The 16,077-nt window shown below is 43.0% G+C and overlaps 1 protein-coding gene across 1 annotated transcript in view; it reads left to right on the top strand.

Moving 5' to 3' along the window:
• Positions 1–951: 951 nt before the first annotated feature.
• DDO (D-aspartate oxidase) overlaps positions 952–16,077 on the top strand; it is a 34,553-nt gene continuing 19,427 nt past the window's right edge. The window contains exons 1-3 of the mRNA XM_023542859.2: positions 952–1,127; positions 6,530–6,638; positions 11,465–11,641. Of these exons, the coding sequence (XP_023398627.1) occupies positions 956–1,127; positions 6,530–6,638; positions 11,465–11,641 (458 nt within the window). The 5' untranslated portion in view covers positions 952–955. The remainder of the gene's footprint in view (positions 1,128–6,529; positions 6,639–11,464; positions 11,642–16,077) is intronic.

Genomic DNA, 16,077 nt, shown 5'->3' with positions numbered 1-16,077 from the left:
GATAAGGAGCCCTGGTGGTGTAGTGGTTAAGCACTTGGCTGCTAATGGGAAGGTCGGCAGTTTGAACCCACCATCAGGAAAAAGATGTGATAGTCTGCTTCTGTAAAGATTACAGCCTTAGAAACCCTATGGGGCAGTTCTAATCTGTCCTATAGGGTCACTATGAGTCAGAATTAAGTAGCAGCAGTACGGTTTTTTTGGGGGGGGGGCCAGTTTACAGACAAGGGAGTGGAGGCTAGGAGATCATGGCCTCTCCTCAGGCTACAGAACCAGTCCATGGCCAAGCCCAGACAGGAATCTTGGTGTCCTTATCTTGAAAAAATGCTCTCCAAGGATGGGGGCAGGCGCAATGGCAGAGGTGGGGAAGATGGGAGGGACAGCCGGCTTCTGGTGAGAGTGAGGAGGGGGAGAGAAGACAAGCTCAGTTGCACAGATTCCCTGTAATGTTATCATACTTAAAAACAAGTTTCTAAGCAGCAAGAATTGAGTTCTAAATTGCTCACGGGTCACGCCCTTTCAATGGCTGCTCCTTAGTGGTTTCTGGCGGAAGGGACTGCAGCTCTGCCTCTCTTGTCTACCTTGCTTACTTCACCAAACTCCCTACATTGTGCTTATAGGGAAAAACTGTTGGCAAAAGGGGGCAGAATAAGAGAAACTCTCCCCTAAAATGTGTACCTACTTACCTGCTGTGGGTTCTAAAGGCCAGTTCAGGCTGGTTTAGAGCTGATGACTAAAAGCCCACAGAGGCCTTGCTGCCCATACCCTGACATTTAATGAGAAGAAGAGCTGAAAGAGCTGCTCTTTTCATCCTATGAGAAATGCCTATAGGAAAGGTCTGATTTTGAGAGATTGCAGACCGGAAGATAAGGAAAGGAGCTTCAGGGCCAGGGTTTCTACTGCGTGGAATAATCCTTCATCCTGGGTTCACAGCCCCATTTTCCCTCCTGGCAGGACGATGGATACAGTGCAGATTGCAGTTGTCGGCGCAGGTGTGATTGGGCTCTCCACTGCACTGTGCATTTCCAAACTGGTCCCACGGAGCTCCATCACGGTGATCTCAGACAAGTTTACTCCCGACACCACTAGTGACGTCGCAGCTGGAATACTTATTCCTCACGCTTATGCAGGTGAGAGAGAAATTTCAGCTCCTGTTGACAGAATGGAAATTGGTGGAATTCTTTGTCCATGGAAACTGACCAAGACTGCTGGATCTGTGTAAGTGTATTGTACAGTCTCAACATCTAAGTGTTTTAGTGCGGTTGTAACAGAAATATCACAGCGGGTGTTTTTAAAAGAACAGACATTTTTTTCTCACAGTTCCGGAGTCTTAAAGGCCAAATTCAGTGCACCAGCCAGGGGAGAAAGCTCTCTCTCTTTGCCTCAGCCCCTGCCTTCCTCGGTTCTTGGCAATTCTCACATGTACTTCTGTCTTTCTCAGTCTGTGCTTCTCATTCCTGTGTCTGCTTGCTTCTGCATCTATGCTGCTCCTTATGACTCAGAAGTGATTAGGTTCAGGATGCACCCTACATTGATATGGGCTTGTTAACAAAACAAAGAAAACCCCATTCCCAAATGGGATTACATTCACAGGTATGGGGTAAGGATTCCAATTCATATTTTGGGGGGACACAATTCAATCCATAACAACATCCCATTGGTTTGTCTGTTAGGAAAGGCTCAGTTGTCCTGCAGGAGAAAAACAACCACCAAATATGCTGACTGAGCGTCGGTAAGAGTTCTGCTCATCATTTAGGGACTCAAGTTGACGGAGCAGCCACCATCTTGAACGTAGTCAATAGTTGTGCCTGGAGAAAAAAAAGGAGCTCTGGAGGGTCTGGTGTCAGCAGCGTGATCATCACTTCTGATCATAGTTCATTGGCAGTGTTAGTCATATGTCCCTGTCCTTCAGAAGGAGGATAGAAGTACAATTCTATGAGCTTCCCAGAAGATGGAGAACCAGAAGTATTTGGTGAACAGCACTAATAACTGCCACATTGTCCCGGTAATGGTTACTATGACAACTCTCTTTCCACTGGCACCAGTAGTGACCATCAAGTTACAAATGGTTTGTAATGGAACTAAAATTATCCTGACTTCTAAGTCAGTACAAAAACAATCAGTCAATATGTATTTAGGCCTGAAGATGCATTGATTGTTCAACATGTCCATGCATCCTTTCTAGTCTATATTCTTCACATGAGATGGGAAAAGGAGGGAAATAACACCAAATAGAAAACAAAAATCGCTTTGTCGGTAATGAGGTATATACTTATCGTCTCATTTCATTTTCTTTTTTCCCTTTTTGTTTTTTTTTTTTTATAATAACTTTTATTAAGCTTCAAGTGAACGTTTACAAATCCAATCAGTCTGTCACATATAAGTTTACATACATCTCACTCCCTACTCCCACTTACTCTCCCCGTCTTGAGTCAGCCCTTTCAGTCTCTCCTTTCTTGACAATTTTGCCGGCTTCCCTCTCTCTCTATCCTCCCATCCCCCCTCCAGACAAGAGTTGCCAACACAATCTCAAGTGTCCACCTGATATAATTAGCTCACTCTTCATCAGCATCTCTCTCCCACCCGCTGACCAGTCCCTTTCATTTCTGATGAGTTGTCTTCGGGGATGGTTCCTGTCCTGTGTCAACTGAAGGTCTGGGGAGCATGGCCGCCGGGATTCCTCCAGTCTCAGTCAGACCATTAAGTTTGGTCTTCTTATGAGAATTTGGGGTCTGCATCCCACTGATCTCCTGCTCCCTCAGGGGTCCTCTGCTGAGCTCCCTGTCAGGGCAGTCATCAATTGTGGCCGGGCACCAACTAGTTCTTCTGGTCTCAGGATGATGTAGGTCTCTGGTTCATGTGGCCCTTTCTGTCTCTTGGGCTCTTAGTTGTCATGTGGGCTTGGTGTTCTTCATTTTCCTTTGCTCCAGGTGGGTTGAGACCAATTGCTGCATCTTAGATGGCTGCTTGTTAGCATTTAAGACCCCAGACGCCACATTTCAAAGTGGGATGCAGAATGATTTCATAATAGAATTATTTTGCCAATTGACTTAGAAGTCACCGCAAACCATGCTCCCCAGACCCCCGCGCTTGCTCCGCTGACCTTTGAAGCATTCATTTTATCCCGGAAACTTCTTTGCTTTTGGTCCAGTCCAATTGAGCTGACCTTCCATGTATTAAGTGTTGTCTTTCCCTTCACCTAAAGCAGTTCTTATCTACTGATTAATCAATAAAAAAACCCTCTCCCACCCTCCCTCCCTCCCCCCCTCGTAACCACAAAAGTATGTGTTCTTCTCAGGTTTACTATTTCTCAAGATCTTATAATAGTGGTCTTATACAATATTTGTCCTTTTGCCTCTGACTAATTTCGCTCAGCATAATGCCTTCCAGGTTCCTCCATGTTATGAAATGTTTCACAGATTCGTCACTGTTCTTTATCGATGCGTAGTATTCCATTGTGTGAATATACCACAATTTATTTAACCATTCATCCGTTGATGGACACCTTGGTTGCTTCCAACTTTTTGTTTTTTTTAATCAAAGTTATACATGCACACAACGTGAATAGTCAACTAGTTTACAAGATTTTTTTTTTTAACTGAGCAATACGGAATATGAAAATTGCCCTGACCTTTTAATCTGGAAACCCATGTTCTTCAGTTCAGGAAGCTGTCTCAGTTACTCCGCTTCTGACTTCTTCCTTTCTGATGTCTCTCCCTCTCTCTATCTGGAACTGGTATCAGGCTGAGTTTCTTGGACGAGTCTGCCAATTCTCTTAGCTTTTCCCCCCTCCTATTTCTACCTTTTTCTCTCTTTATTTTACTGTCTGCAAGATTTCCTCACTTTTATCTTCCTATTAAATTTTAAAGTTTCTACTACAGTATTTTTATGCTATATAACTTTTTGGTTCTCTGAACGTCCATTTTTATAGTATCCTATCGGTAGTATATGATAACAATATCTTTTCTTCTCTTTCTGAAGATACTAGTAGTAGTTTTTAAAAAGTTTCTTCCCTTTGTATAGCTTCTGTTGCCTCCAAGTTGTATCTTTTCGTTGTACGTTTTTATCTCCATTTTTCATGTTGGAGGTTTTCCTTGGCTGTGTGGTAATCTGCTGACATCTAAGAGCAGGACCTCAAACAGTTGATGGGCATTTCTGAGCACTTACTTAGGGCTTGTTGCCTGCAGGCAGCACTGTAGGTAAGATGGCAGGTTATTTAGTTGGGGGACCACTGATGCCATTATGTTTAAGTCTTTTTTCTTGGGCTGGTCATGTTCACCAAAGAAGAGGCTTCATGTTTCCTGGCTAGGGCAGATGAAATCCTAGCTGCCAGCATTCTAGAAGGTGAGGGGAGAAGAGGGCCAGGGTCTTAGCATCCAGTTGACATGTGTTTCCTTAGCCCTTTTGTTTTTAGTGTGGTATCCCTACCCTCACCTCTGCTTGATGTTTTCCAGTCCAAAGACTCCCTGTTTCACCTAACAGAGAAAAAACACATCTTATTCCAGAGTGGGAAGGGCAGTCATCCTGGCTTTGCAGGTCCAGGAATTCGGTTTTGTCAACATCCGTGGAGTTGGTACATCCCTTGGGAGCTACTTCACAGGAGCTGTACACAAGAGCCTGATGTGCTTTCCAGAGTGCTACTATACTGGGTAACTTTCATGTGACCAGAGTTCTCGCATCCGTTTTCCAGGAGCCCCCTTGCTTGCACCAAGCCTGGGTGAGTGGTCAGAAGGTTGTCTGCTTGTCATGGAATCATCTTCAAAGAAGGAGGGTCATCTGGGAGTTCATCCAGGCCATCAGGCCAGAGCTCTCACTTTGTGGCTGGATGGTGGGGACTCCTGGACCAATGTCTTTCTCTCTTAGGTGCTGCTAGATAAAGACTTTGATCTTTTCCTTGCACTGCTTTCCTAGACTCTATACAGATAATCCCCAGTGTAAATATCTTTTGTACCTATAAATGTCAATACTGTATGAAGACCATACTTGTCTCATAGGTTATTCTAAGGATTCAGTGACTAATATATACATGAAGAGTTTAGAACAGTGCCTGGCACATACTAAGTCATTCTAGCTGCAGATTTCTTTTACTTCTATTGAACATGAATTAGGTCACCAGACCTGCTGTACTTACTGTTGAATTGGAATTGTCTATTCTTTGGGGATGACTTCCCAGCCACTCTTTGGGGGCTCTGGGGTGGAAACAGGGGAGTATTTTTCAATACAGCCCCACTGGAATAGATTGTTGGGGTATAATCCATATGAAGTCTAATTTAGCTCAGCCTGCAACTTCTTATTTATTTCATTATTCTAAATCAATAGTCTCCAGTCTGTAGTTTTGGAATACAGTGTCAAGTGTATGTGGGCACATGTTTAAAGACCGTACAGTTCCACTACTGAAGAAATATTTATTGGCTCTATAGCAAGTCAATTGTTTTAAAACCCTGCTACTGAAATGCCCTCATTGACCTGAGGACTTTGTCTGGGAGCAGGATATCTTCAGGGGCCTTTCTAGTTCTACCGTGAACTTCAGGGACATCTCTCCAAGCAAAGCCAACCCAGCATCCTCTCAGCTTCAGTCCCTCATCTCCTTTGGGGCTGCCCCCATAGCAGCTCTTCAGGATTACTGGTGGCCTCTTTCTGTTCTGACCCTGGACACTCCCTCATGACCCTTCCAGAGGAATCAGATGGCCAAAAACACAACCCACAGTTGAATTCGTTGGTGCTACTGGGTTATGCTTCCTCTCTGTGCCCACACTGGACACTACTATTTTTGTGTTTGAACTTTGCCCCTTGTTTCCTCACTGACAGGCCTGGCACCCTTCCAGAAGCTGTCCAGGTCCAACCCTTTGTGTTCTGGCTGGGTGCCTTGGATTTGGGGAGTGCTGACAGGCATATTCTTACTGAGAGGTGGTGTTTGGTGTGGCCCCACATGCCCCCTGCTGGCCACAGGAACACTACTCTGCACTGGCCCATGATTCCATAGTGTGGAGGGATGTGAAGGTAATGGCAGCCCTGGTTGGGAAATTTGGCCTGCCCTTCCTAGGAGCTCACCTCCACAATGCAGGCCTTGTTTCCTTGTATCAGGAGGGTGAGTTCTCTGGACCTCCCCTTGTCACCCATCACGTTTTCAACCCCCTCAGGAAGACACCCTGAGTCCTTCCTCCTATGTGTCAATTGTGTGGTCAGTTGGATGCCTCAAGCCATGAACTAACTTGTGCTCAGGTTGGTCATGAACCCTTTGAGTACCTCTGAAATATACCTGGTCCATGGACCACCTTCCAACTGGCTCACATGTCAGATTTGCTCCAATTGGTCGGTTTCTCCTCTGTAGCTTAACCATTATCTGAGAAGATGCAGATAGCACATTCAAAACTCTGGTGGCTTATGGATTCGCCACTATGATGTAGTACTTTAAATGCTCCTCCCTGCTTCTTTGCTTTTTTTCCCCAGTTTCTAGGAGGAACTTATCTGAAGTGTAGTAATTATCGTCAATTTTTGCTCTGTTCCACTTTGCTTTTTTCCATGACTGTAGACACACCCATTCACAAGCAGAAGCAATGGTTTAGAGAGACCTTTGATCACCTGCTCGCCATCGCCAATTCTGCAGAAGCTAAAGACGCTGGTGTTCTCCTGGTGTCTGGGTAAGAGAGGAAATAAAAAGTTATTTTAGAATTCCAATTATCTTAACAGACACTAGAGTTCAACATAAAATATTTATTGAGTGTCTGCTGTGAGCAAAGTGCTGAAATGGATGTGGGAGGAATTAGAAATAACATTTTAGGCTTTACTCTAAAGAACTTAAGAAAAACAAGTTATGGTATTCCACTTTTTAACAATACACAACCATTACGGATTTCATCACAAATACTATTCTGAGTTTCCTCAGGGAATATGCACTGATTTGTAAATATGCCTAAGAAACCATACAACAGGTAAGTGCTGAGCCTGGGTTATGTGGGGATGGTGTGATATTGGAATAGGTGCAGAGACCTAAGGTATAGGGACATCTTATTTATTTTGTGTTTGGAGAATGAGATGTTCCAAAGAACTAAATTTTGTAGGTCACTGAAGTTACTTTTAAGTGCCATTTCTGAAATGGCTAGCACACTTCTGCTTGATTTTTAATATCAGATTCCAGGAAACAATCATAATGAAATGAAAAAGTTTAACATTAACTCCAATTTCACATTCTTACACCCACTAACATTTAGAATATGACAATATCTTCCCAAACAGAAATTATAAAACATTTCATCACTTTTAATTTATGTCTCTGGGTCAACATATGAGCGTGCATCGTTATTCTCTGTGATAACGTAAAGATCAGAGGGTAGTTTGTCTTTACTAAGGTCTCAACAGCACTGCATTTTTTGGTACCATGATGTCTGTTTAAAAAAATAATGGTTCCATCTCCTCTTTTGAGGTCAGGCTGCCCACTAACACTCTCTGCTAGCGTACATGCCTACATCAGGCTGATTTCTACCCTTTCCTCTTCTTGACCTCCTTACCATCAGAGACACCAAGATGATGCTGACCTTGTTACTCCCCCAAAAGTTCATACTCAAAGTATTTGCTTTAGCTTCTCTATCTTTAAAAGGTGGATCAACAGTTCTCTATAACCATTCCCAGGTTCAGCTGATCGACCACATAGAAAAATTGTTGTCATTGATTTATGGTCACATTTATTTTTTCTAACACCAGCATGACCCAGTCCTAGCCACAAACTTTGGCTCTAAGTAAGTTTGGAAACACCTGTGTCCAAAATTCAAATGTACTTTCAAGAGTAAGAATTTACCAACATTGTAGTTATTAAAAAGAACGTGTTTCAAGCTATTCTAAAAAAGAGTCATTTAGTTCCTGAAAATGAATGATTTTTATCCCACTTGCTCCCAAAAAGGATTTGAATCTATCAAGCAAGTTCGAGGACACAAATGTCCTGCCCATCTTTGGAGTAATTCTATAGCCTTATTTATCTATGCTTTCATCCATTCATTCAAAATGATTTTTTGAGCATTCACCAGTATCAGGTACTCTGCTAGGTACTAGGAATATAGCAATGAGCAACTTAGTGCCCGGTATCAAACGCGTTGTCATCAAGTCAATTGCAACTCATGTTGACCCTATGTTTTACAGAGTAGAACTACTCCATAGGGTTTTCTTGATCTTGGTAAATGATAGATGTTCGATGAATACGTTTTCAGTTAATTTTGTCCTGCCCTCATGTAGCTTATACAGTGTAGGTAATGTCCTAAATCTAATGAGTTTTAGTGGGACATAAGTTACTAAAGGAAAGAGTGCTATGGAAGCATATAGCTGGAGAACTAACTTGTTCTGGAAGGTTAAGAAAAGCCACTCAGAAAAAAAGTGATGTTTTGGCTGAGACCAGCTGGATAAGTATAGATAGGTATGTTGTAGAGGTGTAGGGGAGCAGGCACAGGGTGAGGGACAGAGGAGATGGCATTCTACATAGAGAAACAGCACATACATAGACCTGGAGCCTGGGGTGACTGTGGTGTGTTAGAGGGACTGGGAAATGTCCAGGGTAGTGAGAAGTCATGGAGAGGTTTTACACAGTGATATAACCATCCATTTGCTTTTCAAAGATATTCTGTTTGTAGTGTGGAGAACAGATCTATTGGAAGAGTGATGATGGTGGGCTAGACTAGGCATCGATAGTGGTGACAGAGAGTAGGTGGAGATGAGAAATATCCTTAAGAGGAGATTTGATGGGACTTGATTGATTGCACATGGAGGGTAAGAGAGGCGAGAGAGTCATGGATGATTCTCAGGTTTCTGCCATTAACACCTGTGTGTGTGGGTGCCATTTTCTGAAATGGGTAAGACTGGAGGAAGAGTAGGGGATAGATGTATGAAATACAGATGTATGAGACATCTAAGTAGATTTATCCAGGGGGAGTGGATCCAGTGGGGCAACATGGGTCTGGATGTGTTTTTAGAGCTCAAGAGAGAGAACAGGGCTGCCTCTACTCGTTGCCATTGAGTCGATTCCGATTCATAGCAACCCTGTAAGACAGAGTAGAACTGCCTCATAGGGTTTCTAAGGAGCAGCTAGTGGATTCAAACTGCTGACCTTTTGGTTAGCAGCCATAGCTCTTAACCACTGTGCCAGCAGGGCTCCTGCTTGGCCTATAGGTGGTGGTGAAGATATGAAAAATGGCAATCTAGCTCAGGGAGAGTATATACAAAACGGGACAGGAAGAGCACAGAATGCAGAGTCCTATAGCACAACACATTCACACCTTCCACAGACACTGCTTTGTTTTCTTGTTTTTTAAATAATATTTTATTGTGTTTCTGGTGAAAATTTACAGCAAGTTAGGTTCCTATTTGACAATTTTCATACAAATTGTTCAGTGACCTTTTTCACAAAAATGTGTCAACATTCTATTTGTGTTCTGTTTCTAGCACTCTAGTTTCCCTGCCCCCTTATCTTCTCATCTTTGCTTTACAGTTAATGTTGACCTTTTGACCTCGTAGAGATGGTTTTTAGTAAAGTACCGTACTTACGGGTAATATCTTTTATTTTGTGTGCCACGCTGCTATTTCATTAAAAGGCGATCTCAGGGGACCGTTTTGGTTCAAGGTTTAAAGAGTGTCTCAGGGCAATAGTCTCAGGGAACCCTCTGGTCTCAACTGGTCCAGTAGTCTACCTTTTTTTTTTTTTTTTTTTAAGAATTTGAGTTTTGTTCTACATTTTTCTCCCATTCTAACCAGGACCATCTATTGTGACTCCGGTCAGAACAGCACAGGGACTGCTTTGAATGAATTACTTAGAGATATAAATTCTGGTACATTAATTACCACATCATTAATAACATAGTGGAGCCATGGTGGCCCAGTGGTTAGGAGCTTGGCTGCTAACCAAAAGGTCAGTGGTTTGAATCCACCAGCTGTTCCCTGGAAACCCTATGGAGCAGTTCTACACTCCTAAAGTGTCAGAATTGACTTGAAGACAATAGATTTGGTTTTGTTTTTAACAACATGGACTGTGCTCAAATTATTTTCTTGTTATTTTAGAGCAACCGTGATTTACGACATTTGTTCCTATTGACAAAGACAACCCAATACTTACGCCTAGCAGCTACTGGTAGCACTATTACAGGCTTCTTGTTAACACCAATATCGTTCTAGCCTCAACTATCGTGAGCCATGCCAGTTACTTAATGATAACAGGACTTCTGTTGACAACCCTTCCCTTACTCTAATCCTAAAGCTAAACTTGATGACCTACAACTTAATTTATAATTTGTGTCCCCTGCTTCTGGCACTTTTCCCAATGTAGAGTGTCTGTTCAGATTTGAGGCTTACCGTTAACCTTTCGATGCTTTCCTTACAATTTATGTAAAGCATTGGGCAAAACAGAAAATCCTCTCCTCAAGAATGCATAGTCAGAAAAAGCAAGGAAAAATCACATTTAAGAGAAAGAGAACTAACTTCAATCTTTAAAAGATGTACTTCTTTAAAAATGTCTTATTCCCCAAATAAAAAAAAAAAACCCCTTTTTTTATTGTGTTTTAGGTGAACGTTTATAGAGCAGATTAGTTTCTCATTAAACAGTTAATACACAAATTGTTTTGTGACATTGGTTGCCAACTCTGTGATGTGCCAACACTCTCCCCTTCTCCACCCCAGGGTTCCCTGTATCCTTTCATCCAGTTTTCCTGTCCCTTCCTATTTTCTTGTCTTTGCTTTTGGGCTGGTGTGCCCATTATTGTTGTATATGTGATTGAACTCTGAAGCACGTTCCTCATGTGTTTTTGTCGTCCCGACAGACCTGTCTAATCTTTGGCTGAAGGGTGAACTTTAGGAGTGACTTCAGCACTGAGTTAAAAGGAGGGTCGCTATGAGTCGGAATCCACTTGACGGCAATAAGTTTGGTCTGGTTTTTTTGGAGGCCATACTCTCACGGTTTCTCCAGTCTCTGTCAGACCAACAAGCCTGGACTTTTTTGTGTGTGTGTGTGAATTTGAATTTTGTTCTACATTTTTCTCCCGCTCTGCTTAGAAACAAATCATGAACATTTTAAATTTAACTATTGAGTTATCTGAACCCAAGAGAAGGGAGGAAATACTTTTTCTTTTTATGTTTATAGGAAGTATATTTTTAAAATGCTTTGAAGATAAAAACACATAGAACTGTATAAGGAAGAATGAACAGTAATGTAAATTATGGATTTTAGTTAATAATAAAGTATCACTACTGGTTCATGAGTTGTAACAAATGTACCACACACATGGTAAGAGTGGGAGAATCAGGGTGCAGGGGGAGAGAAGTATACAAGAGCTCTCTGTACTCTTTGTGCAATTTTTCTGTAAACCTAAAACTGTTCTAAAAAATAAAGTGCAATTTAAAAAAAAAAAATGCTTCAAAGAATAGCACAGGGAACTAAACAGCTAAGTGTTATTTCATAACAATTCAGGAAATTTCTCCACCTAATATGTTTGAGCTGGCAGATATTTCAAAATCTTCCTACTGAAGAAGCGCCATTCTGGGCTGATGTGGTTCTGGGATTCCGAAAGATGACTGAGGCTGAGCTGAAGAAATTCCCCCAACACGTGTTTGGCCAGGCTTTTACGACCCTGAAATGTGAAGGCCCTGCCTACCTCCCCTGGTTGGAGAAAAGGTCAGTTGAAACGGCTCTTTTCTGTTTTCTTTTACTTGTCATAGCTACAAGTAACTTCAGAGCTATTCATAAAATACGTGTTGAAAATTCTCCCATGGTCCTTCAGAGCTCTTTGGCATTGTCTTTTCACTCATAAATGGTCAGTGTTGTTGTTACTAGGTGCCATCAAATTGATTCTGACTTACAGCGACCCCACGTGACAGAGTAGAACTGCCTGACAGGATCGGGCATAGTGGTTAAGACCTGGGCGGCTAACCAAAAGGTCAGCAACTCAAATTCACCAGCTGCTCCCTGGAAACCCCCTGGGGCCGTTCTGCTCTGTCCCGTAAGGTCACTATGAGTCATAATCAACTCAACAGCAACAGGTTTGGTGTTTTGGTTTTGTTTAATCTTTACAGGAGCCGATCACCAGGTCTTGCTCCCATGGAGCCATTTGACTGATTCAAACTGCCAAACTTTCAGTCTCAACTGGTCAATCTTTCAGTTAGCAGCCGAGTGCTTAACCGTTGTGCCACTAGGGCTCCTGCACAAGTGGAAGTGCTTTGTAAAATAATCTCATGACAGTGCTTGTGCCTCAAGGAGTGAGCCCTACCGCACCCTCAGTAACAGTTTCGACTTTTAGGTGCACCTTGTAGGCCTCTGTGTGGTACAGTTTGTGCTTGATACTAACTGAAAGACTTGAGGTCAAACCTACCCAGCAGCACTGCGGGAAAAAGGCCTGGCGACCTGTTTCTGCAAAGATTGCAGTCAAGAAAACCCCACGGAGCAGTTCTACTCTATAACACATGGAGACACCATGAGTTAGAATCGACTCGATGTAACGGGTTTGGTTTAGGTGCAACTTGATGCTTGGTTTGGTATTTTGTCCCAGTGTTGTTGTTAGTTGCTGTAGGCTTGGCTGTGACTCATGGTGACCCCAAGTACAACAGAACAAAGTGCTGGCTGGTCCTGCACCATCCTCATGATCACTGGCATGCTTGAGTCCATTATTGCCTTCCAGGCTCTGGGGGCTCATTTTCCAGAACTATATCGGTCAATATTTTGTTGTGATCCATAAGGTTTTCATTGGCTAACTGTTGGAACTAGATTGCCAGGCCTTTCTTCCTAGTCTGTATTAGCCTGAAATCTCTGCTGAAACCTATCCACCGTGGTGACCCAACTGCTGTTTGAAATACCTGTGGCATACCTTCTAGCATCATAGCAGCACACAAGCCACCGCAGTATGACAAACTGAAAGACAGCAAGTTCAGCCAAAAATAGCTTGAACTTGCATTTTGGCTTGGTTTTCAGGACTCCTTGTTTCCAGTTAGTTAGGAATCTGGGCAAGGTACATCAAAAGATTTCTCTTTAGTTTAGTTCGGAAATTGCAGGTGTGTTGAGAGTTGTGAAACATTGGCTCTTTCAGTCCCCGAATCTGCATCTTTGGTAGATGAATAGGAACAATGTAAATTATTGAGTATATGTTGAGAAAATGACTTGAGGCAAGCAGTAGCAATAATGACCTGGTCCCGGTATTTAAATGTAGGACATAGGATTATTGATTCATATATTTCATTAATTCCACAAATCTTTTTAGAGCACCTACTATATGTATGCCTGGCACTGTGTTAAACTGTGGTCAAAAAAGAAGGATAAAATATGACTGATGGTCTTAAGGAATTCATTGTCTATTGGGGTGGTTTTATCCACATTCCTAATATTTGATTTATCATTTTCTCTCTTCTTTCTCTCTCTCTCTACACACACACACACACACACTCACATCTTTTTTTAGAACTGTTTAAGTTTGCCAACATGATGCCCCTTTATTCCTAAGTGCTTCTGTGTGTGTTAAGAACAAGGACATTCTCTTACATAAACACAGTGTTGTTGTTGTTGTTGTTGCTAGATGACATTGAGTCGATTTTTGACTCATAGCAACCCCAGGTGACAGAGTGAAATTTCCTCATAGGGTTTTCTAGGGTGTAATCTTTACAGAAGCAGATTGCCAGGTCTTTCTCCCATGGAGCTGCTGGGTGGGTTCAAACCGCCAACCTTTAGGTTAACAGCTGAGTGCTAAACACAGTAAAAAAAAAAAAAAAAAAACACAGTACCGTGGTAAAATCAAGATATTTATATTGATACAGTACTTTAATCTATGAACCATATTCATATTTCACCAATTGTTCCAATAATCCCTTTATAGCAAATATATATCTACATTCCCCCACCCTGTCCATGATCCAATCCATTATCACACACTGCATTTAGTTGTCATGTCTTTTTAGTCTTCAGGATCATTACAACTGTGAAGAGTACAGATCAGTTGTTTTGTAGAATGCAGGGTTGGGAAATGGGTAGGGAATATAGGGGTCCTGGGTACACAGAACGATGATTAGAGGTGAAGGAAGAGGGTCTTGCCTAAGTGCATCTCTTGGCCCCACATACTCCTTGTCCCACAGGGAGGGCACACTGGAGGAGGCCAGAGTGGGGCCCTCTGGGTTGTCCAGTAGAAGGGTGGTACAGCTCAGACTAGCCCGGGGTGAGTTTTGAGTCCTAGTAATAGTCTTGAGCTCATAGGTAATCACAGACAGGGGGTATGAAGCGTTTCTCCCAACCTTTCACTGAAGCATTGCGTATAAAGTCTAGAAATGAGATTTAAATGGCAATTCTTCCTGGGAGAGAGCACGTGTTGCTTTTATGTTGCTCTAAAGGACAAATAGTTGATACCGTTTTTGTGAGATGGGGGCATTTTTGATGAGGCAAAGAGAGGGGATAAAGGCCCAGGACACCTGAAGAGGTGGCAGAAAGGGAATCGCTGTGGCCTGGGGAGGAGAGGGGAGGCAGGGAAGCCAACTTCACCCTCAGTAACCTCTTCTGAGAGCCTTCATAAGTCTCCCAGTTGGCCAGGGGCTGCCCTGAGTAGTCAGAAGCTTTCTGTCTGGGTTAGGGGTGAGGAGTTCCATCGTGGGTGGGGGGATCCCTGCACAGGACTCAGCACCAGTTCCCAGCCCCACTTTGCACCTGTGTGGCCACCGTCCATTCATCCATTCTGCTCTCCCACACTTGCTCCTATGCCTTAGCTTAGGGACAGCCCTTAACCGTTTTCACACAGAAACAAGTGTTATCTGAATGATTTCTTCTTCCTGGTTCTAAAGTATCATATTCTAGAAAACAGGCCACATATTTTTGTATTAACCTTATTTTAAGGTCTAACCTCTAATCATGGAATGAAGGTCTTAGAAAGACTCTACTACCCTCTCATTAGTTGTAAGCCTGACCCACTGTCAGCATTTTACTCTACTTAAAACAACCTTCAGTAAGTGGCACTCTGTGCCAGTGGGAGCCACCTCCTGGCTGCAATGCCATAGGCCCAGATGACTGGCCAGAAGGGGTTCGTGCCTTGCAATAAGCTGCTTCCTGCCTGTATATAGATGACAGGAGTCACAGAGAAGAGTACAGAGGAGCTGCTTTTGTCCCCAGAGTTCAGGGGAGGCCTTTCTTTGTCATGTCCACCATGACGGCAGGCTCAGGCAGAGGTACACACAATCTACTTCGGGAAAGCCATGAAGGGAAATGCTTGTCCCAGCAACAACTCCACCTGCCCCTTCAGCACCCCTTCTCTCCTCCTCCTGGTGTCCCTGATACCTCCATCCTTCTTCCTGCTTCCCAGTGTCGGCTCCCACCACCTTAGATAGCACAGACACCCCTCTCTGTGGAGACAACCCTCTCTGTGGAGATTAGCTGTTTAAACAAACAGTTTGTGCTAGACTGCTAACCTAAAGGTTGGCGGCTTGAACCCACCCAGTAGTACCACAGAGGAAAAGGCCTGGCAATCTGTTTCTGTTAAGATTATAGCTAACTGGTGCCACGGTCTCGGTGGACATCTAGGTCAACTTGCATAATATAGTTCATAAGAAAATGTTCTAATCCTACCTTGATAAGTAGTGTCTACAGTCTTAAAAGCTCACGAGCAGCCATCTAAAATACATCTATGGGTCCCATCACATTCGGGGCAAAAGAGAATGAAGGAAACCAAAGATGAGGAAAATATCAGTCCAAAGGATTAATGGACCAAATGAACCACAGCCTCCACCAGGCTGACCCCAGAAGAACTAGATGGTGTCCAGCTACCATCACCAACTGCTCTGACACAGATCACAATAGAGGGTTCTGGACAGAGCAGGAGAAAAATATAATACAAAATTCAAATTCACAAAAGAAGACCGGATTCACTGGTCTGACAGAGGCTGGAGGAACCCCCAAGACTATGGCCCTCATCTCCCTGCTAACTCAGAAATGAAGCCACTTCCGAAGTCCACTTTTCAGCCAAAGATTAGACAGGCCTAGAAGACAAATAATAACACATGTGAGGAACATGCTTCTTAGTTCAAACAAGTATACGAGATCAAATGGGCAATACCTGCCGAAATGCAAAGACGAGAGGGCAGGAAGGG

Source organism: Loxodonta africana, chromosome 1 (assembly GCF_030014295.1).
Source record: "Loxodonta africana isolate mLoxAfr1 chromosome 1, mLoxAfr1.hap2, whole genome shotgun sequence".
In the NCBI taxonomy this organism is placed as follows: Eukaryota; Metazoa; Chordata; class Mammalia; order Proboscidea; family Elephantidae; genus Loxodonta; species Loxodonta africana.
The sequence above is the reverse complement of the archived record's forward strand: the minus strand, read 5'-3'. Positions and strand labels throughout refer to the sequence as shown.